We start from the raw sequence: 24,850 nt of genomic DNA, 5'->3' as shown, positions 1-24,850 counted from the left end.
ATAACATTTTTTTTTCTCAACTGCAATGCCAAGACATCAAAAGAGCATCTGAAAGAAGAATCACCATTTAAAAATGTCCCCGTAACAGAGATATTTCTACAGTCAGCAGGGTTAGCACTACCCTGCCGAGTTGTTTGTACATTTCTCAGCCTTTTCCTTTTAAACTCATCTCTCTCTTTTCTCTTCTCCTGACAAATCTTCTCAATCCCCCTTCTCATCCTGCGCCCTGTATTGTATGTTTGTCCTTCACTATTCTGTTTCCAAAACGTCTGTGGCCCTGGCTCAGGAATTGAAGCGCATATAGCACAAATATATCAATTTGCATGCGCGCACACACACACACACACACACACACACACACACACACACACACACACACACACACACACACACACACACACACACACACACACACACACACACACACACACAGAACCACGTGCACGCCACCTTGCCATTTAAGCCGTTCTGCAATGTTAAAACCTGCTATCACCTTTAAGCCCATTTCAGAGTTGGAAATAAAATAATAATAGAGAACAAAAATTTGAATATTGTATATCTTCACAGGATTTGGCTGACTGCTTGCGGAAGACTTCACATCTTTTTTGTCCAGCAGACACCCTCCTCTCCTTGCCCTTGTCAAGGTATGAGAGAGACAGAGAGAGTAAGAGAAAGAGAGAAAAAGCGAGAGAAAAAAGTCACTTTTGTCTCCACCCAAAAGCGCCATTCCCACCCTTCCCAATTTTTTATTTCTCTATTGTGTTCATCTTGCTATTCTGCACTTATCTGTGCTTGGCTGAATGAACAGCTCAATTCAAAGGCATTACTATGCAGAGTGGAGGGCAGAAGGCAGGATAGGGAAGAGAGTAGGGAGGATGAAGATGAGGAAAAAGCTGTGGATGCTGAACACCTTGCAAAAGTCTGCCTAGTGAACCATTTAATTCCCTCTACTCCAAAGTCAAATCATTAACCAGCAAACCAATGAGTAATTGGAAACGTATGTGTGTCACTGCATATAGTGTGCTGCCGTTTATGTTAGGGAGTAGGTGTGTGTGGGTCTAAGCCAACTTAAGAGCTTAGACACTTTGACGTTTTGTTTAATCAAAAACTGAGGTAATTTACGGCAACAAAGGCCACAAAGTGCCCGAGGCAAGTTTCGGATATTACTCAGCATATGCGTGTGTGTGTGTGTGTGTGTGTGTGTGTGTGCTTCCATGGATTTGTGTGATTCCAACCACAACCTTTACCCCAAAACTGTTTGATATTTATGGTATGTACAGTTTGTTAAACGCATTGCATAAAACTTGTGTGGTGCATTTGGGAATCCTTAGTAGATTCAAACTGAAAAATATTTACTCTTATTTTTCATATTCCTGTGAGGTTCTGCCTAAAGCTTAAGAATATTTAACATGCTGTGTTTTTAAAAAGTTTGCGCCGAACAAACCTTGGATGTGAATCAAAACAGCGCAGAGCTGTCACATGATTTTAGCAATCCATGAGATCAGTGGGGGGAAAGCAATGAGAGAAAACTTGACTTGGAAAACAAAAATAATGAGGGAAGCTGAGAGCCAGCCAGTCTCCTTGCTGGCCATTTGGAACACCAGGGCTGCTGTCATTCAAGAAACAACAAGCCAATCACTTTACTACAGCTGGTCAACAAATACCCCTGTGGTCTGCTCTGTCTCACACATACAAACACACATCGCTCACCATGTAAACAAGATACACATGCATGTTGGCATGCTCCTGCCCATACACCCACCCTGGCAAGCATCACACTCACGTACATATACACCCATTATCCAACGGCTCAACGCCTCTCCCTCGCTGCTGTTCCTCGCTTGCTTACTTATTCTCCCTGGCTGCATGTTTTTCATTTCCTGAATGCGCCTGTGTGTGTCTTTTTGTGTGTCAGTAAGCATCTCTCTGTGCGTGTGTGTACGTCTGTGTTTGTGTGCTTGTGTCTGTTTTGACAGCCAAAGACAGGCCTTTCCAGAGAACAGATCTCCAGATACTGAGAAACAACAAGTGAAAGCTATTTTCTGGCATTTGCTTGTTGCTGCTGGACCCTTTGTTCGACCAGCCCAGAGTCAGGGCCATTGTATGTGTGTGTGTGGATATATGTGTGTGTGTGTGTGTCCCTGCCGAACAGGCAGGGGAAATCAGTCCGGCCTGGTCTGGTCTTTTGTTTTTATTGACAAGTGTATGGGACAAAACAGAAGGGCCATAGAGAAATTTGTGTTTCTGTGAAGCCCTGTGGGCCGCTGTGTTTGTGTGAGTATGTGCCTTTTGCTGTGCCAAGAAAACAGAGCAAACTGTAGTAATGCTTAATTCAAATCATGAATCTTTAAAGTCTTTTAAAGTGGGGGTGGGTGGGTGTTAATCTGGCCCCTTGTCAGAAACTATGTGCACCACACTCTGACAACAGGCCTGACTGAGCACACACACACAAAAAAAAATCACCTCAATGGGAGAGACTCTTCATCTCATCTAACCACTTCTTGACACTTGCTGACAGAATTACAATTCTGGACTACACAGTCAATCAAGCCTCTCACTAGGGGTGGAGACCACAACCAACTTTTGCTGCAGGCAGAAGCTAAATGGATTTTTGATCTGAGTCTGCAGCTCCAGATGGGCTGAATGGGCTGAATGAGGAACTTGATCTGTGCTATGTCCTGTAATGTTTTTGGAATTTTTTTTCTCCTTTTGCCATCATTTTTGTTTAGTTCTGACTGTCTGCTGTCTTTTGCCCCAATGGTCTTATTATCATATTTTCTTATGTGTTCTAATCACAGTTGCATATAATGGTGATTAATATGCTAAGGCTTGTGTTTGTTAGTTTTGTGGATATTGCATCTCTTTTCATGTCATGTTTTCTGCTGCTGGTAAGCTCACACGAACCAAGAGCTTGAACTGCAATGCATATCTGCATGATTCCAACTGTTTACTGTGTGGCCGTCTATTGCTCTGAACACTTTTGTTGATTTGTGCACATCAGAGACTTAAATACATACATTATTATTTATAATGGCAAGCTGCTTCCAACATTCTTTATGTGATTTCATTGGTGGTGGTACTTTTTTTCCCTCTGTAACCATTATAGCTATGAGCCAGAGCATAAGTTCAGTCTCTCATTAACTGCCTACACCTGCTAAAAGCGGCTAGCAAAGACGTGGTGACATTCATTGCGCAAATGGAGTCGTTTCTTCGCCTTACATACATTAGTAGGGAACATGTCATGCAGATACTTTTCGTACCTTTTTGGCTCATTAATTACCATAGAGCAGTTATTGAATGAAAGAAAAAAAAGGCATCGCTAAAAGTCGAGACCCATTTTCGCATCAAGTCCTCATCTGTATGTTCCCCATTAAATTCACACATGCACAAACACACACAGGCACACATGCCCACAGAGGAAAAGAATAGAGTTTTAAGAGCCCATTACTCAGGCTGTGAACATTTGGCACCTTCTCTCCCCTCTGCTCACCAGGGACCAACACTGATGGAGTGAAGACTGCCTCCCTGGCTCTGCTATAAAACCCCACACGCCGCATGGAGCTCAGTCTGTGTGTGCGTGAAGGCCTCTACACCTGCCAAATAACTCGTAATATGTGTGTGTCTGTGTGCGTGTGTTTTGACATGATGTTAGCGTAGGGTGAAAATTTTCATACTTTCATGTTTGACTCCTCCTTGTGCCCCACACACCAACTCACTCAGAACTTTGACATGAGCTGTGAGGCCCATGAGATCCATTTGGAGAAAGGTTAGTTCTGTTCAACAAAATGACTCAGACACAGGCCAGTCATCACCAGCATCCTACTGTACTAAAACAAATCAGTCCTGAGTGGTTTTTAGAGGTCCCTCTGTGTGCTGCTGATATAAAATGGTTACCACAGACCTCATGAACACTGACACAGTCCATACCATGGCAAAAGTGGAATTTCACTAAACTTTTCCGTCTCGCACGTTGTCCACACAAGTACAATGTTCACGTTCATGACCTATTAAATTTTCATAGCCGCCACTTAAGCAGTACCAAAGGAAACTTTCACGACCCATTGGGAAGTATCCTCTTTATCTATTTGAATTCATCATCCTCATTATTCACACTCAGCAATTTTTAATTTCCAGACTCGACTCTTTATCTGGAATGAAGGAAAGTGACATTAAAGAGGCTGACGTTCCAGTCCTGTGAAGTGACTGCAGCCAATCAAGATACAGAGGCGAGTTAGAAGGGACTTTAAATCAATGCAGATGAAAAAAAAAAGCAGTAAAAAGTCATCTCTGTGACTGCAAGCAGTGCGTTCCTCTATGGTCTGATTAGTTCTGCTCAAACATTTTTTGACTTTAATGCTGGATGTAATAATTCATTTACAGTGACCAATGGCAACGGAAGCCAATGCGAGCCACCTTTTAGGAGTCAGGATCAAAGCAAAGCAATAACTTTCATAAACAGACACATCAAACTGAATGCTAACCCTTATGATTATGTTACAATTATATCAAACGAGTACAGCTCATTTCCTCTGACGTGGATTGACCTTCTTTGATCCCCTCCAAAATTTCTTTCATCAGCTGGCACCAGTTGCACTTTGGGTGGTAGCTATGGATCATCTCCGTTTGTGACATTACTCATTACTTTGCATCTTGGAAACTGTTGGCTTGAATTCAACACTACACAGTGGAATGTATTAATCTTTATATAAGGTTATATCAATGAGATCAAGGATGTGAAGAATGGCTGTTTGTTTCTATTTTGTTGCCAGCAAAAGCAATAACTCATCATTTGAACAAAACATTTCCCTCTATAGCGCAGCTCATCGTGACTACAAGGACAGAGCTCCATGACGATAGAACCTCTGATGTCCACATGTATACAGATAGAGAGGGTAGATAATCAAGCTGGTTTAAGTGATTTAAAGATAATTATAGGGTATTATCATTGAGACATTTCACACTTTTTGTAAGAGAAGTTGTACTAGATTTTGATCAGAACAGAGAATTTCGTCATATATTTCCATTTATGTAATAACTCCCATCTTCCTGATGTTATTATAGTAAAGAAAACACTTCATTGTCTTTCCCACAAACACAAAACTCTTTTTTCTTATTGAAAAACTTCACAGAAATATTAAAGTATTCCAAGCTTAAAAAATATTATTGCCATATGACACTTTGAAGAATTAATACCAGTTCATGTAAGGCACAGTAAACACAAAGTGAAATTATAGTAGCACTCCTGCTGAGATGTGAAGCACCCCTCCCCATCATTCAGTAACAAGCTGACATTTAGCAGGCTACAGATTTATGAGCTAAATATAAATTTGTGTGGGAGACACAAGCCCACAACATTATACTTCTCATATCACCCCAGAACATTTGTGCATGATGAAACTACTAAATGTGTCTATATAAAAACAAACAAACAAACAAAAAACACATTAAAATATATTGCATTGTGTTTAATTTCCGGTAATGCTATTCATTCTTTACTTAAGATTTTCAATAATAAGAACTCCCAATGAATGTTGTGTTAGTTTGTAAATATAAAAAGTAAAAATAACATTAAATTTTTTTTGTTCTTGTGCAAGTGTGTTCAGGCTACAGCCCAAGACTTTATTCCAGACCAGCTTTCTTCCTATACAGCCTCCTTTGTGCCCACAATAAAGGAAAATTATGGTGTATTTCAACCTGGCATATTTTCCATTAATGCAGCTGTTGTGACTCAATGGGGCATACTAACGTTGCATTCTGCACCTCCGTTGTAGATATTCTGAGAAATAAGGAGTTGCACAAAACAGTGTGTGAAGGGTGTTTATCAGGGCCGTTAGCATGAGCTGAGCTCTCTAAAAAAGCTGATTTTTGCATAAATTATTTTAGACGCTTGGTTTCGAGGCTGACCAAATGTAAATAAAGAAATTAGCTCTCTGGATAACCATTTTCCTGAACAGGGATACTTGTCAACTTACCTAATCACCTGCATACTGTCCCATACATGCTGGTTTATACATGTGTCAGGCTGTAGATACAGTAGCTTTCTGTTTAGCTCGTTTTTCTACTGGAGTGGTAGCAAACAAAAGATGTACAGCATGAAGCATTACGTACAACATGGAGTTGAACTTTCAGTTAGGTCAGTCTTGGTCCTTTCAACTTTTGTACATTTTGTGGAGGTGAAGCGTCCCAAATCTCCAGGATGGCAAAGCATAAATTCATTAATTGTAGTTCCACAGCTGTGATTACTCTCATCCATGGTCATTTTGCAAGCGTGGCATCAACAAGTAACAGTAAAAGCAACAATTTTTCTCCTCAGTAAGCAGCAGAGCAGAAAGCACAGTAACACCACCAGTTTTGTGTGGTATGTTGACTGTCATGATGGTTCTGTTGCATCATCTTACATTAGATTTAACTTCTCATCTGTAGACTCCAGTTCCAATAAATTTAGCTGACCATCAAGCTGAAATGAGTTACTATAGTTATAATATTGATCCACGGGGTAATATGTCATTGCATTGAGCTGGTGAGCTTCAACAAAGTTCAAAAATGGTGACAAACTGACACGCAAGGGTTAATATGATGGTAAATAGTACTACATTTGCGCTATATGTTGCTTTTCTCCTTTAGCTACACTCAAAGCGCTTTACAAAGTTTTCCAATTACCTATTCGCACACACTAACTCCAATGGCGGCAGGGTTGCCATTCAAGGTCCAAGGTTCAGTGTCTTGCACAGTAAATTTAGCATGCAGAGGGGCTGGGGATCAGCCTGCCAAGCTTGCAATTAGTGGACAACTTCCCCAAAATTGGCATATTCATTATGATATGAATATTCCCATCATTAGCTGACCTGACAAGTATCCTGGATGAGGATCCCTAGCATGGTTACAGTTAGTAGTTGGCAGCTAATTTCTGTGTTTACTCTCAGTGAGATTTGAAAACAAATGTTTTTTGGAAAACTGTAGGGAACCCATGCTAATTGCCCCAATAAACACCATCTGCATGCTGTTTTGTGTAACTCCTTGTTTCTCCAAGTACAACAGAGATGCATAGCCACATGAGAAGCATATTGAAAAGCACTTTGCAGAACATCGCTAAAGTTAAAAGGCTCTAGATAAGTGCAGAGCATATCCAATTTACATTACAGGGATATATGTCAAGGTTGATATAAACTTGAATTATCCTTTATTACATGCATGCAAGAAACTTCATGCACTTTTCATCCTATTCTTTAAGACACTGAGCATTTTCTCCTTGTTTTATGCCACCCTTTGCTTTAGTGATGTCTCTTGCACTAATGTGCACTTAGTTTCCACTTTTTCCTACTAATGTCAGCCCTTTCTCCAATAACGTGTCTGCCAAAAGGCTAAAATGTAAATGTAAATGTATGAGGCACTTGATGTCTGTGTTTAATCAGATGCAAAAATGAGGAGCAAGATGTAAGCCTTAGAGCAGAGAAAATCACTCAGGTTCAAAAGTCAGCACTTTATTTTCATTCTTGTTGTTACTTTTCTTTCTCAGAAGTGATACTGCACACAAATAAGTCCAGTTGAAAAATTCCAAAAGGGAAAAACAGATGTGGGAAGTAAGTAAATTTATTCTAGTACATGTACAGCTGTGCAATATTTCCATTTTGAGGGACCTGTTACGTTTTAAAACTCTCATCAATTACTTGAACTGAATCAAGCCACAAACAGCTTTTTCCATGAAACCCTAATCTTAACTGGGGATTTGTGGTGACACTGATTCACTTGCTAGACACACTGACTCATTTTGTTTGTTTACACGCCGAAATGGAGGCCCTCGCTCAGAAGGCAAATCATTTGAATTGGAGTTGGTTTAACTGTTAAGACAAAATCTCTGAGGGTAATTTCACACATATTTTTATGTAGAATCACCAATTAACTTTAATGAATCACTATTGGTTGGGACTCCTTATTGCATTGTTTTCTTCCTTTTGTTTATGTCAAATTCAAATGTAACTCATTAACTAGCCTATTGGACTTGGAGACAGCTGAGGGGGCTTTGAAGGCACTCAGCAACACTGAGACAAATAAATGTGAAATAAATACCAGGCTGACATGCAGAGAGAGAGAGAATGCAGTCCACTGGTGCATAAATCCAGGTGCATGATTTATCAGAGCATGGTCTGCAGCTTCTGAAACCGAATTAGTCTTTACCACCGAGACACAGACACTTCACCATTCATTTGCCTGACGAACCACAGTCTAGCAGCTCTGGCCTCTCGAGAACACACATACACATTCATTCACAGTTCCACAAAGGCGAGCGCATGAGTACAGTTGCCCACCAACAGCAGCACTTCCACACAAGGTTGCACGCGCTCATTTCAACATCATTAGGTTCAGTTTATATACAGCCTGTAGCGCAGGGAGTGGAACAACACGTGCCTAAGCCCTGTTGGTGGGAGCGGAGCGTTACATCCCCAGTGTGTCGCTTAATCACACTTCCTGAACATTTTTAGCTAAACTCCAATACCATTTTATCTGTAAATATGTCAGCATTATAGCTGCTAAAATACCACAACATAGACCGAGTCACAAATGTACAACACAATGAAGTTGTGTCACCACTGTTTACACAACTCTCTTAATTTCTCACCATTTGAAGAAGGCCGCAGAAGTTGTTTTCACACCACTATAATTTATTGATTTGGTGTTGAACAAGGAAAAGAATTGTGAATTATTTGCTTTCTTCATAGTTATTTTATGCTACGCTGACTTATTACAAATGAACCAAGAGGTGTAAACATGAAGTCAAATGGAAAGACAGAGTCAATAGACGGTTTTGGCATCTGTCAACCTGCACCTGATCAGAAGCAATTATCCTATTGCCCTTTCTGTCAGCACATGTAGTACATGTGCAGTGCTGTGGAAAGGTTTGAAGCACTTTAGATGATTAGATTTTTATCCAGTGACATCATTGAGGTATTTGGTTAGCACCAAATTCACTCTATAGCATGGCAACAAGCCCAGAACACACAGTCAAGGTTATAGAGAACTGCCATCAACAGGTCTGCACCATTCTTTCAATGATAGCATCAATCCATCCATCCATCATCTATACAATGTCTAATTCTCATTAGGGTCGAGGGGGGTTGAAGTCTATCCCAAGAGCGAAGGCAGGAGACACCCTGGACAGGTCGCCAGTCTATCACAGGGCTACATATACAGACAAACAATCACACTAGCATCCAGGCCTATGGTCAGTTTAGAGTTACCAATTAACCGGAGCATGTTTTTGGACTGTGGGAGGAAGCTGGAGTACCCGCAGAAAACCCACGCATGCACAGGGAGACCATGCAAAAAGTCATGCAGAAAGATCCCGGGAAGGCGGGGACGCAAACCGGGGATCTTCTAGCTGCAAGACAAAAGTGCTAACCACCAAGCCACTGTGCAGCCCTGATAGCATTCACTCCAATGTAAATGAGTCAAATCAAATGGGCACATACACCACAATTTGTCTGCAATTCAGCCAACAGGTTAGGGGTGAGAGCAATCAGAGGACCTTGTTGACAGCCTGATGAAGACGGTAGAAGTGTTGGATGGAGGGATTTTTTTTTTTTTTTGGCAAGTCTATTGGTGCTAATTATTTCATCAGTATAATTTTTTTCTTGTAAATCTGGAGCCAAACTTAAAAATAAATAGATCTACCCTTACCCTACCCATCTCCTAGGACACTAGGAAAGGAAAGTGTTTATCTCACATCCAAATTATCCCCCGCTATATGAAATGTGTTAGATGAGTAGACCTGTCAAGACTGTAATTCACTTGCTGTACACCCTCTGCCCTGGTTTGTTCACACGTGGGCCAAAGTGTGTAACAGGCCGGCTGACAAGATAACAGGACCAATAATGTGTTTCCAATCACAAAGCCTTGAAACATCCAGCATTAGGCCATTAATAATCTCCAATGTCTTTTCCCTACAATGTTTATTTCTTCTTTTCCCCCTGCATTAGTTTATTCGGGGTAAATGCTGTTAGGCTGATATTTCTCAATGCATTAATGAATTACTGTATTCTCTTGATTCTATTAAACAACACTACAGACCACATTTAAAGGTGTACTCTCCTTCCTTACTGCACTGTTTTTGCCATTCCAGTGTCTACTGTGATCTATGACAGTATCTAACCCCTTGACTCCAACATGCACAGATGCAGAATTTGAATAAATATAACCCTGGCTTCACACCAGAGGCACATGCAGATGGAGCTAGGAACTTTTTTCAAACACTTCACAATAATACATTACAGAAAAAGAAATCAGTCATACGGCAGAAGTTTTGGGAAGCAAGAACTTATGCCATGTTAAAGAATTGTTCTAAGACCATTGAGACTATTTTTCACCGGTCCAGTGAGAAACCATTATTAACATGTCCCCGTTTGATGCTGTATCAGCTTAAGATTTGCGGCTGCGGCTGTGCTAGTTTATTGGATACATACATTACTGTCAACTAACCTGGTGTACTTTCAGCTTCAAGCTTCGCATCCACATGAATAAACAATCTGGCGACGTGAGAGAGGGCCTGCTGGCACTATCTGAAGAAGAGTTGTGGTAAACAAGTTGGTGGAGGGGAATCGTGACTTAAAATGTTTGTTAAGCTAATTGGATTTTAATGTGTAAATGTGTTGTTTCTGTCCTTTTAATACACACCAGATTTCTTTTTTCATGTTCAGACATTAAAGTGCAGAGGAACCAAACCCTCACCTATGTTGAAAAAAAAAACATTAACATGATCACTTGAAGTGTTTCCAAGACAAACATTTTCTATGACAGATTGTTATCTGTCATTGAGCACTTGAATAGCTGCCCCTGTGTTCACACGTAGTATGAGTGAATCACTCTGTTTTTAAACAAAAAAAAATCTCCATTATTGCCAGACATTTGCTAAACAAAAAGATAAATATTGTTAAAGTACCATGTGGAGTTATCAATCTTGGTTTTGTATTCAGTGCTACGAACCAAGGCATATTACATGCATCATTAAGGTAAGAACTCAGTGAAATAATATCTATGCACAAATCCAGCCAGAGTGTGTTTCTCCATCGGTATTATTATTGTGCAACTGATTAATTCAAGTTTGCAAGTGCTGATAGCCTCTAAGGCATTGTCCTCTGGTATAGCAGTTGGTATTTTAATTATCGCAGCCATTCATCAGTGTCGTTGCGACTCCTCAGTAGCACATTAATGTGGCATTAAAAACATTATTTTTCACAAACCAATACTGCCGTTGCCAGGTCTTTATCAATTATCCATCACAGCAAATTACACAGTCGCGCCAGCATCGACTCTCTCGCTCGGATTGAAAGTTGTCCTGTCAGTTTGGCGGTGAAGGAGTTAAGTCATCAGTGCCAAACGTAATGGCAGGAGGTGATTGGTGGCAAAAGGTTCCTGAATAGAACCTTCATGCATAAAAGTGCAGGACAGGTGGTTTTCTCTCTGGGGATCGCTGTGTGAACCTCATCCAGTGGTGAATGGGATTGAGCCGAATGTGATTGAATGGGCTGAAACAGGGTCTGATGGTAGCTGAGTGTGTGTGTGTGTGTGTCTGTCTGTGTGTGAGAAACATTAAGCTGGCTTAAGCGCCCTGCTATCCTCACCCGTCCCTTTGATCAATAGGACTGATTGCTCCAATATTATCACCACTTACACACAAACAGACACACACTTCACTAAAAAAGGTCCAAACTCTTGAAGAGCCTCATCATAATTACCAGCAAGTAAAAGTAGAAGTATGTGTGCATGCATGTGTGTGTGAGTGTGTGTGCATGCATGCATGTAGGCTGGGCTTCTTCCAAATAAGACAAGAGACAGAGAGAAACAAAGTGCTCTGTTTTTTGTTGTTACTGCATGGGTTATTGATGGTATATGCCCCGTTTGACATTATTGGCTCTATATTTGTTTACATAAGCAATATTTTGGATTACACTGGCAATAAATTAAAAAGCAATATATGTGTCATACATTCAGGCAAAACAGGGGGGAAAAAAAGCCGGCTATAGTTACAAAAACACCAGAGAGATGAATGTGTTTTGGAGTATCTGCAGAAATATTAAAGGCAATGAATCAGGGTTAATGGCAGAAGGGAAACACTTCAGAATAAATAATAACTGGCAAACAATTATGATGCAGCACACAAAAACAACAGCTTAATTTACTTTCAAATGTAAAACATCCATATATGTCACTGCAAGCAGTTCTAAACGTCCTGAAGGACAGACTAATGATTTAGCTATTTAGGGCTGAATGCGGATTTTAATAAGCAAACAAAAAAACAACACACATGCAAAGACAAAACACTCTAAAAAGAAACTCTAACTCTGCCACTGATAACCAATATTAGCTAACTTCACACATGACTTCTTGTGCTCAAAGTTTAATGTAGTTCAAGAGCGTATACTTTGTAAGGACAGAACAAGCCCACGGCTGAAGCTATATTTTTCCAGTTGGCTTGAAAAGTTGTTCATTACGTTCTTGCCCGATCATCAGAAAAAGGTTGAAAACACATAGTAGCCACATTTCAGGAGTAAATTTTATAGGGAAAGAAGAAGTCAAAAAGTACTCTGCCCTGAATTAAGCCTGTCAGGAGGCACCTTCTTGAGCCAACCTTGATAAATGTCACTGAATAGATGCTCCAGTCAAAATATTAGCTTAAATAATAGGAAGGCATTTAGAGCAGAACCAAGAAGATGAGCTGCTGAGCCCCGAGCTCTATCTCCATGGAATATCATTAACAGGTGTGTGCCAGTAAAGTTTGCGGTTGTTCTTTTATGCATTTTTGAACAAAATGAAAGTTTTGATGAGACCATGCATTAGAAAATATTGATTATTTCACAAGATGGAGAAAAGAGGTCAGAGAGAAAGATAGGAGCCAGGATGGGTGGCTGCTGGGGTGAAAATTTGCCTCCAGTGTAAGAACTCAGTTACTGTTGTGAAGCAAACGAAACACACCGACAATAAAACACTTCAGCATGAAAAACAACAATGTTTCACTGGAAAAACTATTTTGAATAAAGTGCTCTGAATGTCTGTTTTTCCACTAGGAAAGCAATGAAACAGAAATGTTTTTGTGTAGACAACCATCAGTCTAAAAGCAGCAAATGGTTTCCCCTGAGGCCATTAACATAAAGCTGAAGTCAAACTGAAACTAATGAAAGAAACAGACACATAAACTGACCTTCAATTAGCAAAATCCAAAACTATTTAGCTAGTATTAGCCCTGGATTTATAATTTAGAAACTTCTCAATTTTGTAAAATAAAATGTCCCCATAAGAATAACTACATGGCAACGTTGTGATGTTACCAATATTTTCAGATATCAGCACTTGCTTGTCTTATCTCGTTATAACTGAAAAAAAGACACACAATTTAAAGCATTTCTCAAAGCTGATATGTACAAATTGTAAAAGAAAATATATTATTTATTGTAATTTCCTGATTCCAGTGGTAATAATGACAGTGAACAATCTCTTTACATTACAAAGATCCTTCTAGCAGACAAGAATCAGGTGAACTGGAAAAACATAAGACACAAAGACAAACAAAGTATACCGTGTCCAACTCTACCGGTAGAGCTTTACATTTGAACAGCATTCCTCCCCTTTGCTTCCAGGTTTCAGACTTCTGCTGTCTAGTTTGGTGGATCAGCATTATTCATGACAAGCCTACTCTTGTCTTCTCATCTCCCATCTGTTATCACCTGTAGCCTCCCACTATACAGGAACAGTGAACAGTGTGGGCCGTTAACCCATTAGCTAATGATCACCGATTGTTGAGTGCCCAACTTAATTACTTGCTAACAGTGCAATGATGGAGATGTGTTGGTTTAGAACCTAGAAAACATGATCTCAGAGAAATATCCTCCATACAGTTCCAAGGAATTAAGTGCCAATAGTTCATTTTCCATTAGTGCTGTGTTCTCCATATAGGATCTATCAGTGCTTTAATAATAACTTCAGCTGTGATGCTGCATTTGAAAAGAGCTGAACTAATAAAATGCTGATATTCGGATCTCAAAATTAATATCCGGATACCACCGTCGGGACCCGATATTCGGATATTCGGGTCCAGCCCTACAAGACACAGAGACGTTTTCGGCTGATAATAAACAAGGGCTGACAAAATGAAGAACTTCACATTCATATTATCAAGCAGACTGAAGGTAACTCTCATGAGGGTTACTGTGTCAAGTAAACACTACAGGCTAATGAGAGAAAAAACACCTAAAGAGACCAACAGGAGCAAACCGGCATCTAAATTAGACGTGGGGTTCATGGAGGAATGATGTGTTCACAAAGGATTGAAAAATTTAAAAAAAGATCACAGGAGGTAGAGGCACCAGCAGTTGGATGACTCACTAGAAAGTTAATGGTCTGACAAAAAAGTTCTGATTATTATTGATAAACCGCTTCACTGACACATAATGGAGCTCAAGTTGCTACTTTTTTCCTTCAATTATCTGCTCAACAACAAAGGATCCTACTTGACAGTGAAAGCTGCTCCAAGGACTGCCTTTCTCTGATTCTCTGATGTTACAGAATTCAGAGGCAGCATCAGAGAGAGCTCCACCTTTGTAAGGCGATATAGAGTGTTGTCTTTCATGATCCACCAGCTTGTTGCTGTGTATTTGCAGGCTATAGATAATAGAAATTTTTTTGTGCACTCACCCAAATGTTGCCATCTTGGTGATATGGTTTCCAGTTCCTTCCTGTGTCGCTGTAGAGGAGGCGATACTGCGTCGTCCAGTCAGAGCTACTGTAGCGACCCTGCGTTGCTATGGCGCTCACCTGCTTCCTGGAACCAAGGTCCACCTGGAGCCACTGGTAATGGTCACTGTCCAGGGGTGACCACCCACCAGCACCTGCAGTGTCAGTAACATTTTATAATGAGTGACACATCAAAGGCTAGGATTTCCCCCAATATCTTGCTTTGTTCTGGGAAAAGGAATAAATAGTAACAAAAAATTCAAATGTGTTGCTTTTTTTACCCTTTGTTTCTTGAGTACATCATATTAGCAAAGATTGCTTCTGTTCAGGGCAGATCAGCTCTCAAGTATGAGACAGACAGAGAAGCGGCATGATACCACCATAATGACATTTTACAAAGAGAATGTCTAGTTACAAGGTTATAGCCCATCCTATTATTAATGGCCAGTGTCCAGCAGAGAGTAGGCCAGACATTTGCTCCAAGACAGGCACTAGCATGAGAGAAGTCATGTTTTATTAAGAGCTTTGCATACAGGGTTAGAGCCTGCTGACTATAAAGATGTTTCACACAAATGACAAGTATCTGGTCCTTATTACGATATAATTATTCACTCTCCAGTGCAGCAGACACCTCAACTTGTAGAGGGCTGGCATTAGTATGTATGACATTTCAGGATGGATTCCTTTTTAATGTCAGTATGCAAGACATAATGTGACATTTTCTAAATGCTTGGGTGTCCACTATGTTATCCACATAACTACAGATATGTTCTGGTTTCAGCTCAGATATGCACAACGACCTGTTATTACAGAGTAAAACCGAATGAGATATGCATAGATATGTAGATAAGTGGAAATGCAAGCACTTGCCATGCAATCCACTTCATGCTGATAGCTACATATGGCTATCTCCACTTGTTTCCAGCTCAGCTTTAATATGTGCACTCTGGAGTTTATTTTCATTTTCGGTCCATGCACCAGTGTTGAAATAAATAAAATAAACACATTTTTGGTCATTCTCAAAATGGACAATAAGCCCAAGGGAAATTTAAAAGCAGAGAGTGAAATTATTCGACCTCCCCTTTACCTTTCTGCACATAGCTCGGAAGGCTGTCAAATATATTCAGAAACAGCTCTCAAGTTGAAGGTTATGATCTCCTAGGCTAGATGCACTAAAGTTGGAAAATGCTCTACCAAGGTGATATATTCCTTTTCAGAAACTGACTATCTCTGAAAACATCAAAAAAAAGTGTTTCAATGTCATTTTCCAATGGCTACAGTGTTGACTGTCAGAATAGATGGCTGTGTTTGTTTCCTAATCCACTCAGTGGCAGCCGGTGTCCTTGTGATTTCCTGAAACCTCATGGCTCTGCCTTTATTGCCAAACAAGCACCCATGCGTCCTTGAAAATTTGCCCCCATTCACACCTCCAGTCGTCCACCTGAGGCAGGGCCAAACTCCCCTGGACCTCAAAGGTGAAATGAGCCTCAGGTTAAACAGTGCAGTAACACAAGAGCAAGACAACTGTTAGACGGAGGGGAGCAAAAAATGCTGGGAAGGATCCACTGACCTAAATTTCATCTGCCATTAAAAAAAGAGAGAGAGGGGAAAAAAACAAAGGAGTGATGTTATCATTGTGGGTTATGGTGGCTACTGTCACAGCTAGAGTTATAAAAATATACAAGAAAACTGCACAAACCTGTGCATAAAACAGATGTAGAAACCAGTGCATTCTTTTGCTTTGACATTCACCCATACAGAAGGTATACTGAAGATGTGTTAGTGCTGCAAACACCCAGGCCAGTGACAGAATGTGGCTGATGTTTATCAGGAATGTCAGGCGTGATGCTGGATGGACTGTAAACCGGCCATGTCTTGGCCATTTTCTTTGATTTTCTGCGACTGAGTTTTTGAAAAGGACACAAATATAGATAAGACAGCATGAGGCTGAGAGGACAAGTGAAAGAGAGTGACTGATTAAAAAATGACAGGGGAAAAGGAGAAAACACAAACATGGGGGCAATGAGAGATAGTAATACTAAGAAGGTACAAGAGAATGGGAGAAAAGCTTCACATGCAGTGGGAAAGGCATGAGAGATGATAGCCATATGATAAAATTGAGGGTGAGGCAGTTTGCAATGTACCCCCCTGACAAAAATCCTATATCTTATCCAATTACAGAGCCATTACACTCCAGCCCCGGACTTGACAGATAACCAGGCCCATATCAGTGGAAATGTCAATACCTCAAAAACCCTTTGCAGCAAAGCCATTCCCTTAGGAAAAGAGGGAAGGGTACGGGGAACGAAAAGGAGGGTGAGGAATTGGGTATGGGAGGGGCAGGGTGGTACTGATAAGTAAACAGACAGCAAAAAAATAAAGATCAAGAACGCCAGCCAAGCGGACAATGACCAAGGCAGTGCGGCGTTTTGAACAAGATCAGAGGATGGGATGTCGGAGAGAATGACGAGAAGGTGCGGGTGGTAAGGTGGTGACAAGAGGCAGAAAAATGGAAACAAGGAAGATGGATGAGGTAAGGGGAAGAAAGGAAATAATAAGAGAGGAATTTATGGCTCTGGTACTGGGGACGCTCGAGATGAGATGCATGGGACTGAAAAGCAATGCAATGGAGTTATGGTAAAGAAGGTGATAGATAAGGCCTTGGGAACTTGGAAAAAAGGAGATAAAATGAAGCCATTCAAAACCAGAAGAGGACACCATGAACAGAGACTAAGACTGCAATGGCTCAGAAGACATCGAACAGAAAGCACAGATAGGAAAAGTAAAGAAGAGAGTTAAGGTTAACAGGAACACTGTAGAATATATGTGCAATCTAAATTTAATAGGGGGAATCTCAGCGGCTGAAGTGTTTCAGTTCATCTAAAAATTAAGCCTTGGAGCTCTATTTTGGTATCGTCAAACACATTATCTCGTGGTGCTATATTTGCTCACAATGGATCCATCCATTGAAAGCTGTCCTGGCATGCCCTTTATCATCTAGCACGTCCTCTTGGTGAAGCTGCTAAAATGTACAGTTTTTTAACTGCTGGCCAGTGAGAAACACAAAGCAAGCGGTTAGCAAATTTTCACACATTTTTGAAGGCCACTTAAACTGTCGTTGGTGGGAATTAAATTGAAAATCTCATATATTCTCTTCTCTGCTGCTGCACTGCTTCAGTGACTATAGTTGCACCACTTGTGCCAGGTAAGTAGGCATTCAAACCAGAAATTGAACTGAAGAAAAAAAAAAACACAGAGTCTATTGGTATGTGCCATGTTCACACACTTTGTGTTACAGTTCTACACCTCAGCCACTTCACATTTGCCTCTGGGGCCAATGCATTTGTTGAAAATTGTTCCAATATGCCACTCACAACTCGTCCACCAATGCCCTTGGCCTTGACCTTTCCTGCCAGAACCAGACACCTAACTCTTCCACCCACTTTGTATTTTTGCACTGGCATTTTTTTCTTTACCTGAGTCTGCACTCCCCTCATTCCTGCCCAGTTATTGTTACTGTGTTAATTCCATGTTTGACTCTGCTGCCTTTAACTGTAAGCCTGTTATTTGCTATTTCTTGAAAAGTTTTTTTAAAACCTGATCAATACTGGATTTTAGGGAACAATGCACATATAGTGTTTTTATACAAGCTGATATCAATTGTATGCATTCATGTATATGTTAGAGCAATATGGGAAAGGGAACATGATGACATCAGTAATTATTAACTTGCTAAGTTTCTAAATATGTTTTATTTAACAAACTAGTGACCATCTTACTGTGAAGACACCAGTGTACTCTGCATAACTGTCTGCTCAGTTTTGATATCTACAGAGGGTCCTCGGTGACATCCTCGACCTGCGGCGTTTCGTAGTTGGAACTGGTTACATGGAACTAGTTGGCCACCGTAGCGGACGAATACGTCATCACGCGGCGCTATAAGACGGCTTTGTTTACATTCTACGCCACCTTGGATTGTGCTACATTCACTGACTTTTTGCCCTTCCTTATGACTCCCAAACATAAGTCAAACTCTTCTGATAGCACAGAAAATGGTGATGGTAAAAGCTGCAGCTGTCCAACTAGTTAAACTCGTGCTTGCAAAATGGATCGTTAGTAGCAGCAAACTTGACTTCTTTACTGTGGCTCTTGATACACATTAGAGTGAAAACTGCAACAAAAACATAATGAAACAACATAAATGCATATAAACAAATCCTTTTAACTTAACCAGTAAGTCCAAAAATAAATTTAATTACTTACGACTTTGCCTCTGTGGCGTTTGCAAAGTAGGGAGCCCTGCATCCCGAAAAGCACGCACGTGTGTAAAGCTAACGTCAAAATAGCGGACAGGAAGTGACCGCTGTCAGTAGACAACTTCAAAATAAAGTTTTTTTTTCCAAAATAAAAGTACATCGATAATTCTGCCTTAAGAGCAACACACTATGGAAGTGAAATTACATGTAGTAAAACGGAACAGGGCAAAACACTGACGAACATTGGCATTATTAGATCAAGTTGTAAAAACAGTGGAATATATTCTTTTATCTTCTTGTAAAATGATGTATACATGCATGGAAGTAATTGGTATTCATGTCTGTTATGAAGGACTGATCAATATCGTGATGCATGTAAAGGCTTCGTCTATATTTTCTCCGGAGTTCCAACTTACGGCGCAAATCGACTTACATCAATCTGTAGGAACGAACTCCGATGTAAGTCGAGGAACCCCCTGTACTCTACAACGTGCTGCAGACAGTACTGAGAATATTGTAAAGGAAGATAAAGAATAAAGAGTTGGAACTGTTCTGCTAAACAAATTATGTGATGGCGCAGTATCTAAATTCACCCAAACACCTTTTACTGCATTACTTTCTGCACAAACCTTTTATATTGGACAACATAAAGCATATGTCAATGATGACATAACTGTACCAGTATAATTTCCCATTGCTTGGTACTCACTGTTAGATTATGGGTGTGTTGCTGATGTGAGAAACATCTGCTGAGTATGATTATTGTTAAGAAATGAAATGTTGCATCATAAGTATAAAGATATATCAGCTAAACATGGTTTCAAGAGAAAATGTTATAATTGTCCAAAGCTGTCACGGCATTCATATCATAGACAACTCTTCTATTATTTCCCAAAGCCCATCCTTGCAGTGTCAAAAATGGCAAAAAGAAATCGCTTTTTGTTTTCTTTTCAGTCTGAACATGGCTTAAATGGGTAAATGAAAGGACAGAGTGAGGGCGAGGTGAGGAAAAAGCAGATGAAGAAGAAGGGTGAAGTAAAAAGCATGTTTGGGTTACGAGGTTACCAAAAGGAACAGATGGGATTGAGAGGGAGAAAGATGGATTGAAGAGTCCGCAGAGAAATGCAGGTTCAAAAGATCACAGAAGTGATGGTAAGCATTTGGGAAAGATTCAGATTGCTAAAAAAAGAAATGAGAAAAGAGCTGTTGGCTAAAGAGCTCAGTGTTGGAGGTCATGGGAGGAACAAGGGACACAGATAAAGGATGTGGTGGATCAAAAGAAAAGCAGAGACCAAAGAAGTGATGTGGACAAATGCTGTCATACTTTGGAGGGAAAAGGTGAGGCACGGAAAAAGGAGAGCAGATGAGAGATGAGAGGGGAGGAGTGCCAGTTTGACAGAGGTTAGCGGAGGGGGTGAAGAGTGATACATAAAAAAAGGAACAGAGGTGCAGTTAAAGGTGAAAGCCGGAGGGAGAAATGGGGAGAAGTGAGAAGAGGCTGACAGAATAAAGTGGAGATGGAGGATGCTGGTGGTGGGAGGAAAGGAAGGTGAGAGAGAGAGAGAGAGTGAGCGAACAGGAGCATCAGCCAAAGAAAAAAGAGGGGGAGAGATATGGGAGGAGAAAGGGGAGGGGAGGAGAGTCGGGGGACTGTCACCATTCTCTCGCCTGTCACACACACAGATGTTCGGGGAGGAGAGAGGGAGCAGGAGGAGGATAAGAGAGCGAACAGGGGAGCAGAGAAGGTCAAAGAAATCGCTTCTGAGGAAGAGACAAAGAAAGGAGAAGGGAAGTAACACAGAGAAAAAGATCAGGAGATAGAGCTCAGGATAAAGGATGGAGAATAAGTACAATCCATCTACATTTTTATCCACTAAAGCTGATAAAAGTCTTGAAAGTACCGTACTGCTGACGAAGTTGCTGCACTGAATAATAGACGCTCAGAGCATCAGCGTGTGTGCTTTTTAAAAGGATTTTAACTCACCACTGAGGCTTTAAGTATGAAAAAACAAGCGATAAATCAATGAATGAAGTGCATTTTCACTTTTTTCTTAAGTTTTAAAGACAAAATATAACAGATTAATTAATATTGAAAATAATTATCAGCCACAGTCCCACCCAGTCAGGCCGACTGAACATCCTCTAATGAAAATTAAAAAAGGCAGAAAATCAAATCTGATTTTACACACTGGGGAAATTTACTAGTATTGATGACATACCTCAGCAATTTTTCAGTCCATTTTGCAACAACTTAAAAACTGTGTGTGTACAGGGAAAACTTCAAACTCATATGACTAATGCATTTCTATTGCAGGCGTTCCTGTAGCAACACTGATGCTGGTATTTCAAACTAAGCAGTGTGTTAGAATTCTGATTAATCTGCTAGCTTAAAGCTACGAAAATGTCCCTGTGTGGGGCTCTTTAGATAAAAGGAGCCAAACACGGCTGAAGAAAAACATTGGCTGGAGTTTCTTCAAGCTTGCAAAACACGGTTTGAGCTATCTGTGATGACACTGATAACCCTGCATTGTAGCAGTGGTAGCCGCACACAGCCGGAGTATGCGTTATAGGGGAATCATGCTGATACCAATAGTGATTTTGACCACAAACATTCACTCACACAGGCATAAAAATGCACATAAATGTAACTGTATATACACATGAGCACACACAGGTGAACAGGTTTTATCAGCTCTTTAGTCCTATCTCTAGGCTCCGAACAAAATGGCCATACAAAGGCAGTTATTCTATTCTTCGGGAAAACCAATAACAATGAACATACAATAAAAGTCACTAAATGTCACTCTGGGAGTGTAGAGGACACAGAAACATGTACCAACAGCAATGCACTGATTAAAGAAAGGCAGGGGATGTAGTGGAAAGAAAATCAAACCGGGGGTGCGCCGTGGGATCCACTGTGAAAAATGGCAGTTTTTTTTTTTAACTGCCACCTAACGCGATCGGTGTGGATATTTTTGTCATATCACATCATCTCAATTCACACAGCTCAAGAAACCATGGGCGATGTGTCATTAGACCACACTGCAAGCTAAGATATAAAAGCTCCCTTTGGTTGTTTTGAATGTGAATGAAACAATGTTCCACCGGCTCACCAAGTCTCTTTTCTCTCCATGGTGACGCTGACATGTTGACGCTCTCCACTTTTATCTATTTATTTACCACAGATGATCAGGGTTCACCTAACCTGAACGAGTTTTGTCCATCACTCCTTCCTGGAGAGTGAAAGTGAAAACATCCATATGGTGCAGCCGGTAACGCATCAGTGTATGTAAAAAACAGAGACAGTTAAACAAAATGTGATCTACAGTATGGACATCTGTGTGTGTGTGTGTGTGTGTGTGTGTGTGTGTGTGTGCGTGGGATGAAATGATGATGACAAAGATAATTTGAACTTTTCCTGCCCAGCAGGGCAATACAAAATATGTAGTTAATTCAGCCGCCTGACTGCCTAAATGGCTTTTACAGTACTGATGGTAGAAAATGAGCCAGAGGAGAGGAACGGTGCGAATGGTGGAGAAAAAACAGAGAATACAAACAAGTAAAACATGAGGAAGCAAATGAGAGGTTATGATGTGAATGCATGCCAGAGTGCAAAAGGACGTAAAGATTTCTAAAACATAGCAATGTGAAAGATTTTCAAGCAAAAGACCAGAGTTGTGAGAATGAGTAATGGAGACACAGTGAGATTGTGGACGAGTGACGAGCAGCCGGTGATCGGCATGACATGCGAAGAAACATGACAGTAGCAAGGCAGAGCATCAAACAAGAGAACATCTTTGCTCTGTCTTACTGTCAGTGTTGGAAAACGTGTGGGTCGGCGTGTGCGCGCTACAGAAGTTGTTTCTGGGCATGCTTGCTTAAAAGGCTTTCATGGCACCGAGTGTATTATGTTGGTGCACTCTGGGGCACGCAAGAGAACATGTGTGAGTGTATTTATCAAAGTTGTCGCTTTTGATACCAAAACCACATTAACAGAAAATCTAACAACTTAATTAATTAAGACGCTAGGCCGCCGGAAAAAGAGAGCAGAGAGAAAACAGCTGGTTAGCCCTCTGCTAGTACTTCATCTTTCTGTCATGGAGCAAAGAGAGCGGATGGAGACAGAGTAATTTAATTAGGAGGGGACGGCCATTATCGATGGATGACTGCAACGGCTGGAGACGTCAAACAACTTTGCAGGATGACAAAGAGTGAAAGGCAATTCATGAAAAGGTGGGAGGGGGGATCTGGTTAATTGTGCAGGAACTCAGAGCACAGTCGTACTGAAGCTGTGACATCCTTCATTTGAATGAGGGAGGAAGGAGTGAAACTTTTGGAAACTTTGGAGAAACTTGTACGTATCAGAGTGAGAATGTGAAAGAACGGAGGGAAAAAAATAGATAATGAGGTCTGAGAAGAAAGAAAGGGGACAGGCTGAGAAAATGGAGTATGGGATTGAGAATGTTACTGTAGAAAATAGAAAGTGTATGGAGGGAAAATGAGATGGAGAGGGAGAAAGGGGATGCAAGGATGTGATGGAGGGCAGTGAGAGACGAGACAGAACAGCAGAGAGGAACACGGAAGACAAGGGATAAGAAAAGAGAGGGGGGTAGAAAAGAAAATGGAATATAAGGATCAGTGGCCACGTGTTTGTGATTAGCGGCCCAATCTCATGCTTGGCCAAGTCTGCACTGCTGCGACGTGGGCACACACGCATGCTCTCATGCACGTATGCCTATAGGGATATACACACACACACACACACACACACACACACACTTTTTTACAAATTCCTCTCTTACTTTCTACACACAAAAAGGTGTCCATCCAAAGCCCAAATCTGTTTTTGAAATATATGTATTACCCATGATCAAGTTCATTTCCATGTTCGGGAGAGATGTACCAACATGGAAATCTGATACTCAGTAAAAAATACCAGAAGTTACATTGCTTTCTTTTACCAAATCATCAACCACACAAGGCTTATCATTTGTCACACTTATCAACTGTCCCTCACGGCTGCCTGTCCTTCAACCTTTAACTCACTGTTCTTTTTCCATTTCTGTGTGTTCAGTGTCCTCTGAGAGCCCTTCTGTCACTCTCACCACACTTCCATTTCATTCCCCCCTCATTTCCTCTCTGTACATCTTCACATCTCCCTCTCCCTTTTGCCTTCTATTTTAACCTGTATCCACGGGGCATCTGCCTTTAGCTGGCAGCACTGAACACACGCCTGTGTGAGGTGCAGATCACAGCTCATGTGGTTGCTATGTGACTATAGCAAATCTATTTGGAGCACATCGGTCTTTGGCTAAAAGTTAAAGCAGAGTTTCTCAAGCCTCTTCTGGCACAAGGCCTTGTCTAAGGTCCAAAAATTCCCTGGACTCAAGCAGAGAAAGCGCTGTCAAGTGAATATGAGAAGCCCAGTCTCACCAGAAGGGATGATTGTCCACAACACAAAACATATTATTGTCACCAAAAAAGCTGCAAAATTGTATGATGCATAAGTTTCTAAAGGCAAGACTCATGATCGCAGCAGCATAGAAAACAATGAGCTCTGTGTTAAGTGTCAATCTTCTCCTAAACCTGATCAAGTAATTTTGGTGCCTCAACTTAACCAAGTATTTCTGTAGCGTTAACAAAAGAAACAGTGACTGAAAACAGCAACAGAAAAGAAAAGCAAGTGACAATGCCACAAATCACAGGGACCACATGTACTAAAACCACAGTAACGTGGGTAAAAGTCATCTTATTTATGTCTCTTGATGCGGATTTAGGTGCTGTTCTTATGTGCGTGACATGACGTGAAACTCTGCAGGCCAATAGAACAAAGCCTTCTCACAGTTTTACAGCCTTTATTATGAAACAAATAT

The 24,850-nt window shown here is 40.8% G+C and overlaps 1 protein-coding gene across 2 annotated transcripts in view; it reads right to left on the bottom strand.

Moving 5' to 3' along the window:
- The window catches only part of cntnap2a (contactin associated protein 2a), a 365,865-nt gene that overhangs the window by 182,333 nt on the left and 158,682 nt on the right, over window positions 1–24,850 (bottom strand). For both annotated transcript variants that reach the window (XM_035948975.2, XM_023272089.3), the window contains exon 3: window positions 14,683–14,876. In XM_035948975.2, coding sequence (XP_035804868.2) covers window positions 14,683–14,876 — 194 coding nt within the window. The remainder of the gene's footprint in view (window positions 1–14,682; window positions 14,877–24,850) is intronic.

This window comes from Amphiprion ocellaris, chromosome 22, assembly GCF_022539595.1.
Source record: "Amphiprion ocellaris isolate individual 3 ecotype Okinawa chromosome 22, ASM2253959v1, whole genome shotgun sequence".
NCBI classification, from domain to species: domain Eukaryota; kingdom Metazoa; phylum Chordata; class Actinopteri; family Pomacentridae; genus Amphiprion; species Amphiprion ocellaris.
This window is presented reverse-complemented; position numbering and strand designations above follow the sequence as displayed.